Source organism: Apis laboriosa, unplaced genomic scaffold, assembly GCF_014066325.1.
Source record: "Apis laboriosa isolate Shangri-la unplaced genomic scaffold, ASM1406632v1 scaffold54_cov153, whole genome shotgun sequence".
NCBI classification, from domain to species: Eukaryota; Metazoa; Arthropoda; class Insecta; order Hymenoptera; family Apidae; genus Apis; species Apis laboriosa.
The window spans coordinates 514,922-537,110 of record NW_025223693.1 but is presented as its reverse complement, the minus strand read 5'-3'; the positions used below and the strand labels follow the sequence as shown (position 1 = coordinate 537,110).

General features: G+C 42.4%; 1 protein-coding gene across 3 annotated transcripts in view; it reads right to left on the bottom strand.

The window, feature by feature from the left end:
• The window catches only part of LOC122717641 (protein embryonic gonad-like), a 36,833-nt gene extending 19,399 nt beyond the window's left edge, over positions 1–17,434 (bottom strand). For 2 of the 3 annotated variants that reach the window (XM_043941890.1, XM_043941887.1), the window contains exons 1-2: positions 16,688–17,434; positions 5,329–5,406 (exon numbers count right to left, since the gene is read on the bottom strand). Coding sequence is in view for 2 of the 3 variants with exons in the window: in XM_043941887.1 (XP_043797822.1) it covers positions 5,329–5,406 (78 nt within the window). In the remaining variant the exon portion in view is untranslated. The remainder of the gene's footprint in view (positions 1–5,328; positions 5,407–16,687) is intronic. The other variant, XM_043941886.1, reaches the window with a different exon arrangement.
• Positions 17,435–22,189: the final 4,755 nt, after the last annotated feature.

Below are 22,189 nucleotides of genomic sequence, written 5' to 3'. Positions count from 1 at the left end.
CTCTTCCGGCCGGGACACGTTAACGAGCGTGTCGAGGTTTGGAGATTCGAGGTGCAGCCGTGGAGGAGGATGGAAGCCGGGTCACGAATCTTAATATTCATACGCGCCTCTACACCGCCTCGAACGACCTTCCACCGACCGATGTGACTTGTTTTTCTTCGCCTCGATGGAATGGAATGGTCGCAGAATTCGGCTCGGCGTGAGGTGAAACGGAGGAGGATAAGTGGGTTGGGGAATTATGAACCTTCACCGTGTGTGATTGGCATTCAGAATTTGTGTCAAATGTACACTTATCCTACACTTTCTATGTATTTCTTTCTTTCTTTTCTTTCTTCTTTCAGTTTGGTCCTCACACTTTTCCTAAAGAACCATCCATCGAAGGATACGAATCGAATCTAGAGAAACGAACACTCGTGTATTCATAGAAGAGTTTGCATATTTCGTGTTATTTCTATTATCGAAACTTTATAAATTTCGAGTCAGGTGTCTACTTTTTGAAGATTTGCACCTTCGCTTTTTTCCATTACCTCGCTCTTCTTAGAGGTAATCGTATCGTGCATACCCTAATTCTTAACAAAGGACGAAATTCTTCGCTGATATTTCGCGTTGAAAGAAATTATTGAGTAAATTATTTGGATCACATTATTTATCGGATCTATCGAAGGCCAAATGTGTACGTATCAGGGGGAGCATGATGTCACGAAAGAAATGGAAGAAGTCCAAAAGGGAAAAGGAGGAACGGGGGAGAGGCTGATCCCTGATGTAGCGCCAAGAATTCGAGGCAGTCGTTAGTATGCTAATGAGTGTCCACCGTTTCTTCGCTTCTTCGGTTCGGTAATGCGTGCGTCTGTAAATTATTTCAAATATTTCCCGAACCCGTCCCCACCTATCCTCGATCAACGTCTCTAGTCCTCTCCGTGAGAATCGAGCGCGCCTCCACGGAGGCGTGCACGAGGCTCTCTATGTTGAAACGGAATACATGTAAAAAGTTTAGATAGATCGCGCGCGATTTGTCGACGCTCGAGCCGACAATGTCAAAGTTGACCCTCATTTTTTCTCCTTTCACTGGACTATAAATGGAAAAGTAGAATTCTTTATGTACGCGCGAAGTTGTAGCTGCTTGTATGTCCTCTCTTGAGATTCTTTTTTTTTTCTCTTTCTCTCTCTCTTTTCTTTTTTTAGATGTTCACTCGACAGTGTTACCGAACAATATCACGTATGACTCTCACGTGGAAAGGTTAGGGAGTTACTTTCGTTTTAACTTCGAAAGTTATCATGGATTATTATATATATATATATCCAAGACTTCAGACGAATTAAAATAATAATAGTGGAAACTGCATTTGTAGTAATCTATCGAGTAGACGGAAATAACAATAATAAAAAACTTAATTACTTATATTTAAAATTTATATATATTACAATTATATTAAAATTTAATTATATTATATTACTTTCGATGATCTAATAAATTTTGAGCACATATAATTAGTTTCGTGACGTTAGAAAACTTTAGAAAACACCATTATTAATCCGGAACAACGATCTCATTGATCAAATCCTTTAAACAACGGCCCCTACCGACTATCTTCCCGCCCAGAGGAGAGAGCGCGAAGAGTAATATTCGTCGGCCGCGTTTGATGAAAAGGATCGGTCGCCTTTATTTCTTTCCCTTTAATTCTCACCTGTGGACGACTTTCGTGGCGATTCTCGATATCAGAACCCCGATGGCGCCGTTATATATAATCCCCCCATTCGTAGATAAGATCGAAAACGCCGTGAGAGCAACGTTCCAGACCTCTCCCGGCCCCGTGTACACGATGATAATATTAATTCCTCGTGCCGTCGTATCGTCTTTCATGCGGCTGCGATCCGCGATCATTAATTAAACATTCAATTTGTATGAGAAATTTTCGCGATCGACCCAGCCTCGCTCCGGGGGAACGTTGATCGATGTTGGATCAGGGGCGGGAAAAAGGTCCCGGGAACGCGGCGAGCGGCGATTTGTCCTCCTAACGGGAACCTGGGCACGAAAAAATTCGCCCGTGATGATGCTCGCCGAGAAAGGAGGTCGTAATGTGGTCCGATACATCGATATTGCAAGATGCTTAAGTACTTAATAGGCGAGGGGAAAATATGTCCGCTCTCTCGTACGAGAGATTGAAATAAACTTGTAAAATTATGAATTAGCGAACGTTTACACGAAAGTGGAATAAAGTTTTGGGACGAATTAAATTCTTTATTCTTCAAGATCGATGAAATGATCTTTAGAAATCCAATTGTATAATTGTTACGATATTAAGAAAGAATACACAGTTTGTTTCTTTGATATATCGTGACAGATTCGTGTTCGAGCGATGCTACACCATCTGTAGCAATAATCTGGACCAAAAGAATCATTTGAATATATATCAAAATTCCTGACGAAATTTCCCCGACGAATCGTGGAAAAGGAATCGAAATAAACTCACAATAACACATTAAGTACTACCTGACTAAAGTCGAGAAGAAGACCAACTGTTCACCAATTGCTCAACATCGCCCATAAATCTGTCCCCTCTTCCCCTCCTCCTCCCAAAAAAAACCACACCCGATAACCTCAAAACTCCATTCTCCACTCATCAACCACTAATAAACACGTAAGCGTCGCCGTTCTTATCTTCAAGGTGTATCCACTATGGAGAACGAGGGCGAGAAAACCGTAAGAGGAAGGAGGTAAACGTATCACGCAACGGGAGAATCGAGAATAGAGAGAGAGAGAGAGAGAGAGAAAGAGAGAGAGGTGGATCGCGGGCAAAGAGGCTTTCAAAGCCACCGATAGGTATCCACACATAAATCCGTATCACCGTGTAGGCCGTATTTTCTTTCGTAGGTAACGTTCGATCCTAGGAGAGATCCCACGATTCCACGATGGAAAGAGGGAAAGGGAGGGGATTCTAATTTACCTAAAACGCGTTATCTGCTCGGTCGGTCTCTCTCTCCGGGAAACCTGAACGCACGCGGCTAAGAAAACAGAGACAGCCGTGGCCCCGTGGTTGCCTTAATGAGGTCCAATTACTATCGGATGGGTCACTTAGTATGCGGTACCGATATTCCACGGTGCACCACATTAGTGGGACGAGGGGACGAGGGGGAAGGGAGATGTGGGGGGGAAGGAAAGGGACGAGGAAGAGGCAAGGGTCAACACCCTTGCGAAGGGAACGCGCGGCCTAACGAGAGAGAGAGAGAGAGAGAGAGAGAGAGAGACGCTCGTCCTGTCGCTCGTTCACGACTCGTACGCGCACGTGCGCCCGCGGAATCCGCCGATTGAATATTATTTGCGGCCCTTATCGATCGATGCTGCCGCCGCGGGAACGTCGAAGGACATCGCGATGAAAGCGCGGTCCCCGCTTTGCTGTGTTCACCTCCACGTTCTATTGCCATTCTGACGTCTGAACGCTGCGGCGGCCGCTCTCGGCCGGACTTGTCGAACGAGGGGAGGATTTTTATGGATCATTCTGGGAAATAAGAAGGGATTTTCAGTTTTTCCTTTTTTTTTTTTTTTTTTTTTTCTAAAAATTGAAGAAAAATAAGAGATTGAGCAGATAAATTGCTGTGAAACGAATATGTGTGGACAATATATTTATATGTTTCATTTACGCGTGTAAATCAATGAGATAAGATTCGTCGATCAAAATGAAAATGAAAATTATTCACTGAAAATGTTACTCTATTACGATATAATTCATCCATTTTTGTTATAAAAATTAGTTAATATAGAGGGTAATAAAATAAAAGTTTCGTTGAATTACTGCATAAAATATGCTGAAAGTATTATTACACTGTGAAGGAGATAGATAAGTAAAATAACAATTTATAATCGGAAGTTCATAATTGTCCAGTAAATACGACAAAAAGTTGTTTTATATTTTGATTAATATTTATCTAATTGTCATTAAATATTCATTTAACTCTGTTTATTCTATTTTGCAAGATATTGAGATTAGTTGATATTTCTTTAATATACATAAAGATATTTTCTAATCATTATTGGGATTTTTTTTAAATTAATTCAAAGTTCATGAATTGAATTATTTGAAATCTGTATATAAATGTATAATAAATACGTGAATTTTCCTTATATTACGACATTCGTGCGTAAACCTTTCCTTGCTGGAAAATTATTTATTGAAAATAAAACGACCGTTGATCGACTATTTATATATTGAGCGAAACTTGGCTCGCGATCAATGATGAAATTCGCGGATATTTTTCTCGATCTTTCGAAATCTCTTTTGAATTTGTTTATGCACTTCGTGGAACATTGTATTTTTTATTATAAATTTTCCTTTGGAAAGAAATTTGGAAAATATTCATTCTTCGCCAGAAGATCATCAGTCATCATTATATCACATTATTATCTCAAATAATCGCGATCGCGATCAATTCCCGATTATTAAATTAATTAAAAATCGTTCCGCTGAAAAATCTGATAATTGCTAAAAAAAAAAAAAAAAAAAAAAAACAAGAAGAAAAAGAGAGTGAAACATTCGATCGACAATCACGTATGGCACGTGTAAAAAAAAAAAAAGTCACGATGGTCTCCGCCATGTGTCACGATTTCTAAGACAATCGCGTTGTGCCCACGAAACCGTCCGAGAAGGGGGACGATCTGAGATAATCGATTAGTCGCGCTCGATTCTCCCGTCCACTTACAAATTCGAGCCGGGCGAATGTTTTTTCGCGTCCATTCGAATGGGACTTTCTCACCTTCCACGCCGATAGTCCGACGTGTACGTGCCTGTTCTTCCCTGTCGCGATTCGTCACGGCTTATTAAACTTCCCGCCTTTTTAAATCGGAGTGAACGCGATGAGGCGCAACTTCGATCCGATACGAGATATATATATATATATATATACACGTTCCTTGGGTCTCTCGTCGGTGATTTGAACGAGTGGGTGAAGAGGTCGCGTGACGTCGATTCATAGCAAAATAAATTTCTTTACTTCGTGATAATCGAAACAGTAAATTGACGTTTCAACCTTCCTTGAATTAACCCTGCGATCTAAAATCTCTTTTAAATTTAACTCAATTTTTCTTAATTCAATTTCGCGTAAAAGTTTTTCGATAACGAAAGTGAAACGTACGTAATTCGAAGCTTTTTTCTTTAAACAAATCATTAGAGAGAAAAAGAATAATAATAAAGATTTACAAAAAAAGAAAAAGGGGGGGAATCCAAAGAAACGAATAAGGGTAAATAATACCTATTACTATTCTAATGCATTCCTTCAAACGTGATAAACCAGCTTACAATACACGTTCAAACGATGATTAAATACACCCCTTACCTTGCAACCCTCGCACGTGAACGCTCCGAAATGAAAACCGGCCGCCGGCTCGCCGCAGACCTTGCATTGCTGGTTCATCTGCAATTATAGAAATTATATTATTCGAAGGACGTGCGTCATGTCAGTCAGTTAGTCCCATCCTTGGCGAGATAAAGAGACGAGAAGAGGAGGAGGAGGAGGAGGAAGAGGAACAGGGAGTATGGAACGGAGAAGGAAGGAGGGGGCATGGGGGGAGGAGGAGGGATGACGAACCGGTTCTCCACGTTCGCTTCGATTTTTATTCCTCCCACAATATCTTACGGATGTTCCAATGCTATTTGGATTACCGAGAACAGCCTGAAAAATTATTCTCCCCTCTCGCTGAGCCGAGCTTTCTTTACGACCATTATCGCCCCTGACACGGTTCAACGTTGCGCTAATGCCTCGCCCATCCTCCGCACACGGCGATCGATTTCTTTTTCAACTTCTCGTCCTATCCTATCCTCTTTCCCTTCGTCCTTTCGTCCATTGTGATCTTTTCTTCGTGGTTTAAATTTAACGGGTTCAGGTTGTATTTATTTGTCAAATTAGAAAGAAATGCGTAAATGAATATTGAAAAGGACGATAGATAAATTTGTTGTTGGGAATGTTTGTTGCGTATTCTGTATAGTATAATTCTATACGTCGTGCAGTTTTCATAGATATACGAAAAAGGATTGTTTATACGTAAAATTTCGTTTATGCGATATACATCAGTGACATCTATGTGCAAATATGCAACTCTCTTATTTCTATAAATACTTCATAGAGGGTGGCACTAATCAATAAGCTATTTCCTCATGGATTATAGTTGTTACACCTTTTAAAAGTAGCTCAATTTCCCTGATGAATTCCACTACGTGTATCTTTTAAGTATTATTAAAGATAATTTTTTCTTTTTTCTTTTTTTTTTTTTTGCCTTTCCAATTGCTTCTTTCAATTATAAACGATTTTCTATATGTCTTTCCTATTTTCATACATATTTGACACTTAAATGTATATAATTCTTGAAGAAAAATATTAAAGTTATTTCTAAGGATGATATCATTAATATATTCAAATCTTGCGTATTATATTATTCTTATACAACAAGTAAAAACGATATATAAAAATTTTTATAATACGTATAATACCACTTAAAAGGGATTAATTTTCCTTTTGTTTTACACTTTTGCATTTCTATTGCACGCATTTAACGAAGCTTTTAACTTTAATCTCTGGTTTCAACTCTAATCTCAACTAATCGCCACGATATTTACAGAGAATCATTAAAGAGCTTTTTTTCCTTCGACTAGAATCCGATCGAATCCGTTGTTTTTTTACCTCGGTGTCAGCGCAGCGAGCCAGATCGAAGCAATGGCGTTCATAAATCAGCGCTATCTCAGGAAAAAGCAATCGCCATCTGTCCGGTGTCAGGGCGATGGTCGCGTTTCTCGGGTAAAACTGGAATAAAATTAGACCATCGATGATCCGATAAGGGAAGCTCACCTACGAGGGGCCTCGAACACACACCTGGCTTCCTCTAATGTCGTAACGCGTTTATCTTGGCCAAAGATGGCCGGTTCAAATCATTCGAACGACGACGATCGTCGAAGACCTTGCGAAACGCAACACAACCGAACTGTTTTCTAATATGCTGGAAAAGGGGACACATTTAATTACATAATTGTTGTGCCGTGTGGCTTTTTGAAATTCAACCGAGCTGTCGAAGTTTTCCAATTCTAGCCTCGCGATTCATTCCTCTTGTTGTCGCCACTTAAAAAAATGACCGTACCGGGAGGAATCATAGCGAAAAACACGATTGCCTCCATCCAACGCATCGATTCCATCCTATCCTTATTCACGCAACCGCTTATTGAAACCTCCGATTGATTCACGATGAATGTTTAAAATGGCGGGTATATACTCTCAACTCGTGACACTCGAAGACAAGAAATAGACAAGGTATCGTATTGTATCTCTTCGATGGACGATCCCTCGAAGGGGGTGGTAATCTCGTGGAAACGCGCCTTTTTTCTTTTTTCTTTTTCTGCGACTCAACGACGAGAATTCAAAGTGGCCGTAATTAGTGTCCAGCCAAGCCAACTCTTTCTAATCGTCCCCTCCCCAACGATTGTTCTTCTGAAAGGAAAGGGGCTGGCGCCCGGGAACGGTAGTCGCCGGTATTAAACCGAAACGAGAGAAACGGTATGAGGCATCGAAGAGAGAGACCGTGAAAGAGGTATGGAGAAAAAGAGGAGTCGACGACTCACGGGTTCGTTAACGTTTCCAAGTTTTTTCCTCGTCGCAGTTGTTTGACGCCCGCTCTTTCTTTCATTCCGCTTGCTGATGAGCCGAGACCATCCTCTTTTCCTTTCCTCCCTTCCTCCCCCTTTCCTTGAAGAAACAGACAGCTATAGGTGTCTCTCCCTTTCTTTTTTTTTTCCTCTCTCTCTCTCTCTTTCCTTCCATGTTTCTCTCTTTTCACCACGACAATGACCTATTCGCCATATCTTCTCTTTCGAAGAAGAACCATTTTACCGGAAGTCGTTGCCTTGGAATATATATAACACCTTGGACGGAGATAGAGGATTTCCTTATGATCGTATGATTTTTTATTTTCATTTTCTTATTATTTTCTTTCTTTGCAATATCAAAATCGGTTAATCCTCTTCTTTCGAAAGAAAAAGAATTATCACCACGTTTTATTACCACGAGACATAACATCTCGCTGCCGGGATGATGCGTCAAGAATAAGAGGCGAGCAGCGGAACGGTTATGTAAGAGATTATTTATATTATACCTTGATGATATAAAATACGATGCACCTGACGATCGCCGCGCTAAAAGCTGCAATATATTATGTCATCTAAAGGTTGCACGGTTTAACGAGGCTTATCCTCCTCGTTCCTCTAAAACCATATTACGTAGATTTCATTAAGCCCCGCTTGAGAAGATCTCTCTTCATCAATCTTCCTTATATTATATAGAAAAAAAAAAAAAAAAAAAAGAAAGAAGAATCCACTTTTCGAATCCTCTCCTCGAGAAGGAGATGGAGATCCTCTCCTCAAAAAGGGGGGATCTATTTAACACGAGCTTAAATCTTCCTTAAATCCAAAAAAAAAAAAAACAACTCGTCTTCGAACTCTGACATTTGCACCGCTTGATCCCTAACGCTTGGAGGCAACGAAATCGAAATACAAGCCTCCATAATTCCATTTCCAAGGCGGGGAGAAAACACGTCGAAGGAACGGGACGCGTGAGAGCGTGATATCTTTCCATATCTCTCTCTCTCTCTCTCTCTCTCTCTCTTTTTCGTTGAGTTTCGAGAGACGAGAAAAGGAGGAAAGGTTAAGCGGCGTAAAAAGCGGGGCGCGGAGCCAATATCGGGACGTGTTGTTTTCCATCGATGAGCAACCGCGCGAGGAATATCGGAGCCCGAGTGCACGCAGCCCGACGTTGATTAACAGTGGTCTCGCGATTAACAGTAAATCACAGAGCGCATCGATTCAGCCTTCTCGTAACCGTATCCGTGGCCCGTAACCGACCGGTGACTATAACCAGCGAACGGTACCATTTAAGTAGCCGAGCCTATTGATTTTACAAAGGATCTGGACAACCGTGCACGGCCCGATATCGATTCTATCCCACGAGCTCGCGTGATCCGGGCCAAGGCTGGCGTTTTACTGCCCGTTTACCGGCCCTAAAGTGTCTCGTTTAATATTTCCTCGAGAAACTTATGCATCTCTGATTATTTCTCTCACTTAATCACGAAAAGGAATATCCTTTTCCTAAAATCTTGCAACACTTCCATTGTGGATTTTATTCCACAGTTTTCAAGATGTATTTTCATTAAATTTTTTTGCATCTGCGTCTAAGATATTCTAAGATCGTCTTTAATATATTCAGATTCTAAGGTAAAGGGATTTACGGAAACGATCGTCGCTCTCCCTCTCTTCCGTGAAATTTCTTCCCATGGCGAGGGGAGGGGGAGGGGGATTCCGGTTGCCGGGAGCCTCGACATCGGTAGACGCTTATCACGTGCATCACGAAGCATCAGATAACGCGACTACCGACAGCAGGAGGAGTCGTATCGCCGCGCATTGATATGCAAAAATACCCGAAGCGAGCGGAGGAGAGAAAAAGGCGGACGACTCGATAATCTGGCCATCGACGGGCTGGTCGGACGTTGCACAAAGGCTCACGTGCATACGCGCGCGCACCTCGTACCCCAGTTTCCACGAGGAGAGTCAATATTTGCCTGGCACTCGTCCGTTAATGAAGTCGATCGACCTGCTCCAAATATCGGCTTACCGGTCGAAGCCGGTCTGCGAGAGGAACGATCACGAAAGGGATCGTGGAAGAAGGAGGGGGACCCTTCCACGCGCGCGTCCTTCCAGGGGCACGTCGAACGTTTACGCGCCATTAAACTCGAGTCCCGTGTGACGTTTATCCCTTTATGAGAGAGTTTTTCTTTTTTTCTTTTTTTCGACGATCCCCGCTCGATGACTTCCTCCACCTTCCCATTGTGACCCCGACACCCCTTTCGGAGGAGACGTGCAACCCCTCCTCAGAGTTGTTTCGAATCTTCTCTTTGTGGAATGAATGGAAAGAACGGAAACGAGATGAATCCGATACGGTGCATTTCTTACGATGTTGATCGTATGTAGAGGATTTTTTCGTTTTGGATTGTATTGAAACGATTCGTAAATTTAAAATCGTATATTTGTTTGCCCGATGGTTAGAAAAAATTCGAGAAATTTGTTCCTGAGAGTTATATAACTTGTATAATTAATTCGAATCTTTTACTTGTTTCGAGCGAAGAAAAGTTGTAATGTAACGAGATAACGGACCCTAGCTTTCGTAACTTGACTAATAAATTCCCATTATTCCCGTACACATTATCATACGTTATTCGGAATCTTGTACCTCGTTCAAAAAAACCTCAAAACATTCTAACCTAAAACATTGTTAAATCGGACGATTCACGACGCCTGTAAAATTCGAGAAGAAGAAAGAACGAAGGAAAGAAAAGCGAGGAATGGGGGCCTCGACACCTTCATCGAGATCCAAGTTTCCGAGAACGGAGGATATCTCGCCGCCCATAAACCGTGTCGCGCTCTTCGACGGCCATTCCATTTCCTCGAAATTAATTTTCCCTCGGCCTCCCCCTCTCTAATAGATAGCCTCGACGCGGCACGAAAGGGACACGTCGAGGCAAAAACTCGAAAAGCGTGTCCGCGAGATAATCGTCCAATTAAACGGTTCGAATAATCTTTCGTCGATTGCCGAGTTCCCCACGGCGATGGCAGCGCCCTGCCGCAAACGAGTTTCCCGGAGCTCGCGTGATGCGCAATTACCCAGGTTGACAGGAGTGGTCGACGATCGTTGTTACAATTCCACCGATACACACCGATTTCCCCACGAGGGAAAGCGTAACGCGCGATTTAATTAATTGGCGGTTGTTATTAATTCGCGAATTTACGGCCGAGTTAAGAATGACCGCTTGATTACCGGCCGCGCGTTTGATATACGGCCGGCCATTTTTCCCGCTAAGTTAATGAGTTAATGAGTCCGGTCGAAAGAACGAGTCGATATATCACGGGTGTGCACGAACGAGGGTATGAACGCGCGGCGTCAAGGGAATTTCTCGCACGAAACTCAGCCGGGCGCTCGGGCACCGGTGCTCCGCGATCTTATCGCGAGGCGCATTTACGCGGCCACGAGCGCGTGGATCATGCGGCCTGGTTAAAATATACCGACGATTATGCCCGTTTATCGCCAATTAGGGGGAACGAACGGGACGATTTCGTTTCCTATTACCCGAGGCGCGATGCTTGGAACAAGATCGTTTACTGCTTCTGGATTACTTTATCGTAGGAAGATGGGTGTTCTCGGGCGCAACGGGAATTCCTACGAGTTGACTTTATTACCATATATCGATAAATTAGGGATTATTCGTATTAGATGAAGATCACGGATGAAATTTGCGGTTAATTTAATTGAAATACAATGTTAAGAATAATTAATGATAACGTGGCAAGACTCTAATATTGAGGAAATAAAATTACATTGTGGGGGAGGAAGAGGGGAGCTATGTTCGAAATGTGGTTGTAATTTCTCCCCAATTAAATCGATTTTTTAAATCGAAATTTTTAATAACATCTATAATACACGGTGATTGAACGATATCTTTTTAATACTACTTTTTTCTTTAGGAAAATATCGAAAGAACGTTATAACATTTAATTGAAATGTTCAACTAACAAGATTTGGTAAAAATCAATTTAACCATTAGCTTGGGAATTGCGTTATCCGACCTTACGGCTTTTTAAAAGGGACGAAGATGGAGGAAAATCGGTTAGAAAGGGAAACTGGAGTGCGACGAGAATGCGGGCAGGAACAGGTCGCGCAATTTGTATCGTTCTGGATGCGTTTTTAACGATCGGTTTGATGGATGATGGCTGCGCCTCGCTGGCACGTCGATCGAGTCCTTGAAAAATGATGCTCCAGATCGTTGTATACGCTATTCAGACACTCGAATCCACTCGGATTGTCGCTCACACTACCACACTGATCCGAGCATATGGCAAGGGAGGACGTCAGGAGCTTCTTTTCGGTTAATATGTTTTCGCGATCCATAAAGCGCCCGGTTGGGAGTCAAAGACAATTAATAACCTTCTGCAGGATCATTTATCGCGACAGTTTAGCCCCACGAAGCCGAACCCGCTCGCTCTCTCTTACGAGCGCATTCGTGAAGGAGAAACCTTCGCTTACGAACCGACCAAGAGTATTGTTCATCTCCTCGTCCCGTGACCGATCCAATTTTTAACACCGTCTCTCTCTCTCTCTCTCTCTCTCTCTCTCTCTCTCTCTGTAGACGATTTTCCTCAACCACTCGAAGTTAATCGACGGCGACCAACCCTTGCCGCCTGTGAGAATCCTCTTCTGGAATCGCATGCGAGGAATTCGTTATGCCGAGGATACTGTGAGAGACGAGGGGTTAAGGATCTCGAGAGTAGTGTATTCATCGATGCAAGTCGAATTCTGTATTAATTTATATAACGAATAATTCTCTTCGAATTGTTGTATTTTCCATAGGAAAAACGTGATGTGTACACAAGCAAGTGAAACCTCTATGAAAATGACGATAAGTTACGAACGTCTCGCTAAGGAAAAGAGTAAAGACGAAATAACAGAAGCAAGAGATGCGTCGAATATGGATAACCTGTATCTAATATATCCACGTAACGACGTAAGAATTTCTTGCGAGAAAATGGAATTATTATTCGTTGGATAGAAAAATCGAGAGAATAAACGATACATTAACATTTAATTCTTATGGACTCGTACAATTATCATTGGCTACAAAATTGAATAATACTTCTCACCCATTCCTATGTGTGCGTGGAATCGTAAATGGAGAAGGCCTTATGAAAAGCCTTCGCACGACGGAATGTTAAATTATTAAACAATGACCGTTTAATGGAGCCTTTTGAAAAATCTCTGTCAATTTGCTTTACATATGGGCAAATAGCAACAGAATGAACGTACAGTCGTAAACTTCGATTTAATCGCGCTCCTCCATTGATTTACGCTCGATTTTGAGCACGAGCGATTTTACGCGCGCGCTTTTCTCGCCGGCGGAACGATCCATGGATCCGCGACGCGGGTCCCTATGCAATTTAATCTCCTTTTATTCGACGATTAAGCGCGGCGTCGTTGATTTACGGTATCGTAAACGGCTCGACGCAAACGGCCCCAAGGATATCGCGTCTCGAAATTGTCTCGGAAGTTCGAAATCCGGCCGTGCAGATCGAAAATTCTTCGACTTGAACACCACTTTCCGGATACGCTTCGAGGGACGTTAAACGTTACATTTCTTTTTTTATATTTTCGCGCCAAATTCTTGTATTTGTATTTATTTAGAAATTATTTAAGTTAAGTGTATCTCTAAGGAAGATAAGCCTTTCGAGTCGCATATTTAACGTGTTGTTACAGTAAGCGTTCACGTTTAATTCGGAATAACTTAGTATTTTGGAGTGAAACGATCGATTATTAATCTTCCAATTGAATATGTATTCATTTTCGTTGCTTTATCGCGAAATTGAGAGGAAATAAAATTTTGATGTTCGGATGCATAAGGAATTTCTTTCGCGTAAATGACGTAAATGGAGAAAAAACGTGCCACATTCGGAAGCCATATTTTATCGAGGATCTCGAAAGAATATTCTCCCGAGAAAAAGTTTTAAAATGTGGCATTCAAATGTGCGGCATTCAATTACTTCTCCTAAATATCTGCATTATCTTAGCGATTCAGATGGGATAATCAAGCATATTTTAAACAAGCGTCCATCTACATTCACTACATTTTCAATGTGGTGATGAATTTCTTCGCTACTTTCCTGCGTTCACGTGGAATCACTAATAAATGGAAATAAGTGTTCCTTTAATGTGTGATACGGAATGAGAATTAAATTTCTATTCTAATCTCTCTGCAAACAACCATTTCTTCGCGTTCGAATCGGAATAACTAACCGTGTAAAAGAAGCTCTTTCTTACCAGCTACATTTCTCGCATACATACGCGCGGCACAGGATGATGACCGTTAAATTTCTTTTCGGTGAAAACTGTACCATTTTTCCCGCGCTCAACCACGGGATGATCAACCATTTCCTTCACGTACGGGAAGAAAGATAAAGAAGAAAAAAAGGAAAAAAAAAAAAGAAAAAAACGTCGAAACGTATTCTCGGTTACTTTCTAAGCGATTGGCTAAGTCGCGTCCAACATACGATAAAAGCGAGTGTTTCCCTCCTCTCCCTCCCCCTCCCCCTCCCCCTCCTTTCTCCCTCCCACTGAAAATGCAAATGGGAGGAAGCACGGAGAAGTGTGATTCCCTGTAATTCGCGAATTATCGCGTATCGGATGGAGTGCATCGGCTCAGATTAGAAAAGTAACGGATCCGTAGAATCGAGCCATTCCCTGTACCGTTAAATGCATGTTCCAGGGGACTGTCGAGATAAGGACTAACTGGAAAACGCGCCATCTTTCTAAACACAGGAATATTGCTTCCTGTCGAATATGTCGATTACCAGAAAAAGAAAGAAAAAAAAAAAAAAAAAGAAAAAAAAGAAAGGAAAGGAAAGAAAGAAAAAGTTGGATTCGACGTGACCAGTTTTCAACAGATTGGATTCAACACAACAGAAAGATCACCTGGACAACCTGTGTTTTTTTTTTTTTTTTTTCCTCTTCGCCGCCAATGGGAATAATGGCAGAAACGAATGTACTTAATATGCGGATTCGTGCGAGGATTTTACGATTTCGATTGTAGGGAAGGGGTGAAAACGAGAGGCGAAGGCGAAAAGGCGTTAAGTCGGATCGCAGGCGCACCCCGATTGGTGACACCGACCGAGGGGTTGGCATGCAAATGAGGATCGACGATTCTTAGTCGGCTTACGGAGATCGTGACCAAGGGATCAGAGCCGTTAATTGTCCCTTCGAGAAAAAAAAAAAAAAAAAAGTCCCATCGTTCGAATTAAGGTTGGATCGTTATTTCCAAACTTCCTCGATGAAACCTTAAAGTTATATTATATATTATATTCACGCTTTCTCCCCGATCGAGACGGTCGTTTTCAAAGTTCACGCCGATTGTGCAGTTTCTTTTTTTTTTTTTTTTTTTACGAACTTTCACCTAAAAAAAAAAAAAAAAAATTAGCCACGGAAATCTTCTTCTGCTTCTTCGAACTCTTCCTCCTCGTCGAGGAGCGAATTCATCTCTCTTTTCGATTTACTGCTTTTTCAAAATACGTACATAAATACCTGAAGAAATGGAGGTGAATAACGCTTTATTTTTCAAAGGCTCTTCAAGCTTCTACAGATGTACAAGTGGGTAATAACCGTATGAAAGGGTAACAATGATGACTGACACACCGCAACCAGGTTAAAAGGAGGAGAAGAAGGAAGAAGACAGAAGAAGAGGGGGGGGGGGCAATAAATATATTTTGACATGGGAGACCCTAGACGGGGCATCTATGCATAGTAATTGTAACGCTCCGCTCGATCTGTCTCGCTTCCCGCCTCGTTCCCTCTTCCTCTGTGCACACGTGCGCGTACACGTATATATACGCTCCACGTCCATGACTCTTGCTCGCTTTTATTCAGACGACAAAAGTGTCGGCCTTTGTGCGGGCCGAATTACGCCACTGTCTACCAGTAGGCAAATATTATAGCAACAGGATGCCGCGAGGGGTGACGACGATAATGTTTTCATTTGCGACCAACCCTATATCCGACCGCATCGTTTCGATAGTTGGCTTCGAAAGGAGTTCAAGAGTGCGAAAAAAGGGACGCATATGAAAGAAAGCATATGAAAGTTTGCGGTTGTGATGATCTTGTTGCGAGGAAGGGAAGGATGTTTGTTCCGTTGAAGAGAGGCTTGAGATCTAATGTTGAAATTACGTTTATATACGGCTCAAATAAACAAATAAGACGAATTTTCGATTGTTATTAAAACAATTAAAATTGTTAAATGAAGAGAAGGATATATGGAGGATATATTAATTGTATTAATTCAACAAAGATAAACGAGTTGTTGAGTATTTCTTCGAAGAGAATCGATCGATCAATCCGATAGGATCTAGCGAGGATTTTTGATCGAAAGTGTTAAGAATAATAAAACGGGTGGTTATACTCGGTTCGATGAGATAACAACGATCGGCCGAACCGCGTACAACAGCACGCGGCCTCACGGTTTCGCAATTATAATCCAATCAAAATTTACTAGTCGAAGGGATATTTTTTACGGTCGAGCGTACTTAGGCTGCTATTACGTTGCATTATCAATTTCACGCCATGGTATAATCGCGAGCAACGCAGACACTTTGGATGTAGACTTTAATTTACGAGGGATAAATGGAGCGGTGAATGGACTGTAAGATTGACGAAACGCCGGTGATTACCGGCTGAACGCGAATGATTTATTTTCTAGTTTTTATAACTATCATTAGTCTTTTTTTTTTTTTGTTGTCGTCCCCTCCCGTTGTGTCTCTGCCTACAGTTTCTCACCACACCAAACACACGATTCAATTTTCCCTTCCACGATGCTCGAAGTTTTGGTAAACACGCGTCAAAGAAAAGAAAAAGAAAAAGAGAAAAAAAAGAATTATTCGTATATAACAAATTCACGAATAGAATGGAATAGAATAGAATAATGACGGTATTTGTATACGATCGTCAAAAATAAAATAAAAAGCGCGGGGAGACTTGAACGCTGGTGGCAGCGCGCAATTCTGGCGGAGACATCAACGCCCGCATAAGAAACGCAGTCACTAAACGAACAACGTGAATATAAAGTTTCACTCACCTTAGAGGTCGGATGATAACACTGCGAGCAGGCTAACCGGTGTCTCGGTTCACTACAAACGAACAAAAAAAAATAACTTTTCTCCTCTCTCTCTCTCTCTATATATATATATATATTATATATATAATTGTCCAAGTCCCCTTTCACACGTTACACACCATAACCTTCCTCCTCGACAGTCGAAGAAATCTTCACGAATCGTTGGATTCTTGAAACGACACACACTGCCCGGGAAAAAAAAATGTTCCCAATGTTTCTCTGGTCGGTCACGTGGTGATGGCTCGTGGTACACTGCGCACACACGTACAATCTTTCCAAAATCCTAGGCGTGGAGATGCTCGGCCTCGTTTCTCACGTCTTTTCAGCGCGATGTCACGAGATGCCGATTTACACCTTCTTTTCCCTCCTTTCCCTTTTTCTTCCTCTCTTCCTCTCCTCTTCCTTTCTCAAAACAAGACACGCGACCGACTCTCAAGCACCGTTCCCCTCGATGCAAATCCTTCGACTGCCCCCGAGTAACTCTGCTCCGGATGATCCACGCTCGTACTCGCGTGGCTCTCTACTCACCGCGCCTCCTTCCCTCCAATCGTCTCTCTTCTCCGTCCCTCCTTTCCTGGCCGTCCCCGATCCAACGATTTTTTTCCTTCTCCCCCGTCTTGTCTCTCCCTCTGTACTCTCGTCTCCCTCTTTCTGTCTCTCTCGAACATCCACGATCCACGGTGCGGCCACGTCGATGGACGGGAGAGGACTGGCGCTTCGCGATCGCTGCGACCTGTTCGACTGCATCGAAGGCGCCTAAGGAGAGCCACGGGTTCACCGACGGGAACCGATCTTCCCCCGTTGGTAGGGGCCATTTGTACCTGCCCCTCGATACACGCCTGTACCCTGGCCTGCCAATGGGCCCCGGCTGGCCCCTGTCTCTCCGCCAATCCTACGCGCCCGGGTCCCTCGAGACCGGCTGTCCAGGTGCCACCCATCTCTTCCCCACTCGGCCGAGGTCGTGCTCTCCTCCACTCTCGAGCCTCCACTATTTCACCGCGTCGCCGGTGATGCCCCCGCAGAGAACCGATTGCCGGCCGAGCGGACTGACCTGCCAACCTCTTCTGCTTCTCGTCCTTTCCTCTAAACTCGCGTTAATTTCTCGCCCTCCTCCTCCCCACTCGTCAAACGATTTCTTACTCCCTATGAATAAAATCACGCGAAGATCCTCGGACCTGAAAACACACATGCAAGTGAATTAGTAAAAAAGAAGGATCGATAGGATAAGTGTTTTGAACTCTCTCCCTCCTCTTCTCCATTCGTCAAAGGATTTGTTATTCCCTATGAATAAAATGATCTATGCAAGAAGATCATATATGCAAGTGAATTAGTAAAAAAGAAGGATCAATAGGATAAGTGTTTTGAACTCTCTCCCTCCTCTTCTCCACTCGTGAAACGATTTGTTATTCCTTATGAATAAAATGATCCATGAAGATCCATGGACCTGAAATCACACATGCAAGTGAATTAGTAAAAAAGAAGGATCGATAGGATAAGCGTTTTGAACTCTCTCCCTCCTCTTCTCCACTCGTCAAACGATTTGTTATTTCCTGTGAATAAAATGATCCATGAAGATCCGTGGACCTGAAATCAGACATGCAAGTGAATTAGTAAAAAAGAAGGATCGATAAAATAAGTGTTTTGAGCATTGTTCTTCAAGATCATAGAAGGATCTCTAGTAGATGTATCGTTCTCTTTGTTCTTCTTAATATCGAGAGAATCTAAAAGTCTTTCTTTTTCGCTTTCAGTCATATGCCAGCGATAATCCTTTCTAAAGTTTCAGCTTAATAAACCCGTCCCCCTCGGTGTTTACACCACCTCCACTCTCCGCCCGAGACGAAACGTCTCGCTCCAATAGCGGCGTGCGTATCTTGTATCACACGAGAGCGAGAAGACTCGCCCATATAATTTAGTCTCCGGGCCGCAAGACGTAAGCGGGCGTAATCATAGCTATTACCCGCTCGCTGCTTCAATTAACGTACAGATCCGATAAACACAGTTGGAGTGGCGAGAGGAATCGTTGTGATCTTGTCGCTTTTTGGTGCACACAGGTGGCGGGACTGGGAACGGATCGACCTTGCGAAATCGGCCAGGCCGATTAGACGAAGCGGGTAATCGCGATCGTAGGGAAGAGGAGAGGATGGAATGGAAATGGAAAGGCGGATTCCGTCGGGTTTTTGGATTCCTTGGATACGCGTTTGTATCACGCGTTCGAGATATTTTTCGAAGGTGGAATCTCTCTGTGTATATACAGAGTTACAGAGAAACTGGTCGACCCAATAAAATGTCGAAAGGCGTTCAAGGAGGGAGGGGGAGTAGGAGGGCAGGAAGGACGGGGTTGGACGGCGCCATAAATTAAAGAAGATGTCCACCCGTAGAAATTAAACCATAGAAACTGGTTTCTGAAACGAAACGTAAAACGATTCTCTCCTTCTCTGCTCTCGATCCTTCTCTTCTCGGGTCGACCAAGTCTCTTTTTCTCCGTCTCAAACTCGCCTCATCCTCGCCTCTCTGTCGCTCCCTTCGACCCCTCTACCCGCGCCTTGACCCTATGAATCCTCGTGAGGCCGCTGCTTTTTTTGTGGTCGTGTCTCTTCTCCCCGGAGCTGTCTCTCGCTTCTTCCTCGTTTAACGACCGATTTCATTTTATCGAGATAGCGCCCGAGGGAAGAAGAGGAATACGGCTACGAATCTGGGAAAGTCTGCTCGATGTTCGATCTCTCTGGTCTTTTTTTTTTTTTTTTTTTTTTTTACGAGCCTGATAGCCGATGATGTCGATGTCGGATCTAATGTGCTCTGCGGAGAACTATACAGACTATGAAATGTTTCTCGAGATTTGGAGAATCCCGAAATGAGGATTGCGTCACGTGGATAGATCAGATTTTTTTCGTCATCGATCGAAAGACTTTGGTCGGTCGAATCTAAATATATTCGCGAATAGATGTGATTTAGATAGAAATGAATATTTTAATAGAGTTACAACAGGAAGTTGTAATTTAATAAAGATCGAATCGATTTTGTACGTAAAAAAAATAAAGAATTTTTAACATTTTTAAATTTTCGTTAATCGCGATATGTTAATATAATGTTTCTTTTATTTTAATCGTATTATTATTTTCGATTCAATTTTATATTTATATCCGCGAAACGATAATAAATAAAAATTGTAAATGAAAGAAACGAATGAAAATATCCTTTTACATCCGTGTAACATTATATATCGTATTTGTATCATATTATAAAATTACTTTAACCATTTATATTAATATAATTCACAACACTTACAACTTTCGATTGTATTAACATTTAAAATTAAGAAACTTGTGGATAGAAATCTTTTCCGATAAATTAACTCAAGATCCATATTCGCGCAAAATCATCGTGCAGACATTTAAGACATTTAAATAAAACGTTCCTGTTACGTAACTCCCCCCTCCCCCTTTCTAAAAAAAAAAAAGACAACAGATATTATATCGAAGCGTCATAAATAATTTCTTCGACTGTCGGCCAACGAACAGAAGCGAACATGAAAGAGCTTCACGGTATGTCCGACGGTGTGTATCAAACACGAGAGGCGCGGCTAGCTACATCAGATTCGTGATCAATTGGTCGAAAATAATCCGGATGTATTTTCGTCGTTTTGTCCATCGTTGTCTCGTCCCTGTGTGTATGCTCGTTCATGCAGAAGCCCTTCTCGAGGAGGCAGATGGGGCTAATATGAACTCGATTCTGCCCCCGAAGATATGAACTCATTCTTTCCAGAAGGTGTCTGCTCATCGACACGGAAGGAAACGAGATTTATCGTCCTCTCTGAACACGAACAGCGGTCACCTCCTGTCGGGTAAAACGGTTCCCCGTGACATTTTTCAAGACCGGAGTCGTTCTGACACGAATCTTTTTCCATACTTTTCTATGATGAATGACAAACTGTTGCGATCATTAATCTACTGTTTTAAATAAAATAGGGCAGACTACGAATTATTTAAATTATATTAAATGAAATGAAAATAAATTATATAGTTAAATATGATAGCATTATTATTTTCTTTTAATTATAACAAATTCAAAATCTTCCTGTATAATACGATTAATATCATTATGATAATTAATATTAAACTCATATTATTCTTTGTAGATTTCTCTTGTCAATTAACTCAACAATGAATAAAATAATTTCAAAAACCTTGTGGTTCTCCCTGCAAAAAGATCAAAGCTCAACACGTTATACTTTCCATACTGTTAAAATTTTCTAAAGATAATAATAACAAGAATAAAACAATCTCTCTTTCTCTCTCTCACGCGCATCCTTCCGCGAATCCTCGAAAGACTGTCGATCGACGAATCTCGACTCGGATCTCCGATCACGCCGCGATCAATCTCGCCGCGGCACGATCGAGCCGGATGATTACAATCCGTTGAAATTCAGGCTATCCGCGCCGCTGAATTATGACGTTCAAGTATGCCGTGCCGGCTCTCGAGCTGGATTGGCCCCGCGGTATTCCCGAGATTTCAAGAACGCGGCGACGATTAATTGAATTCCGCGGGGTTGGCACATGCGCCTGCGCCGTGCACCGCTGAAAACCCGCCGCTCAACCCCATTAATCGAGCGCGTACGACGGAATGTCGTCGCACTTTTCTCAGCCGTCGCGACGTAGTTTACGTCGTCGTCGTCGTCGTCGTCGTCGTCGTCGAGGTAATCGATTACCAGCGCCGGATTATTAAGCGTCGCCGAGTTCCTCGCGAGCCGAGGAAACGCGCGAGGAGGTCAAAGGGACACGTATGGGACACGACGTCCACGCGAAAACTTCTCGAGGATCTCACGCGCATGTCTCGGCTTGTGCCGGCGTTAAAGTCACCCGGGGAGGGCGAGGATCGAGCTTAATTAATTGCGAGCGCCGCTTGCTCGGCCGGGAAAATTGTTGGCGTGGCGTTAAACGAAGATGATTGCGTTTCGTGGTGTTTTCTTCTTGTCGAACTTGAGTGTAATTGAATTGTTGAAAAGCTCGATGAAACTTTTTTCCAGTAAGTTTTCTAGAATATCGTCGTGAATATCAAAAGATTGGGTCCTTTTTGGGAAAAAATTGGGAGTATTTTCTTCGCGTGGAATAAATATATCCGGGTAAGGATTTTTGCAGCGTTACACTTGAAGACACTTGATTATAAGAGCCATCTTTCATATCGTTTAATTTAGTTGTATCTCCATTGGCGTGGACAGAGGGCACGGATGAGAGCTCCTCTGCTCGCTTCACTCGTTATGAATTATCGGAAATGAATATTGAATATCTCTGATTCAATATTCGTCGGATCCTATCTGATATTCGTCTTTAATAAATTATATTCCACCGTGTGGTGTAATTAACAACAAACACGTTCGTTTGTGCCAGTGGTATTATCGGGCGCGATCAGAATACGCTTTCTAATTAATCCATAAATCTCTTACAACTTTATTAGAAAGCATTTAAC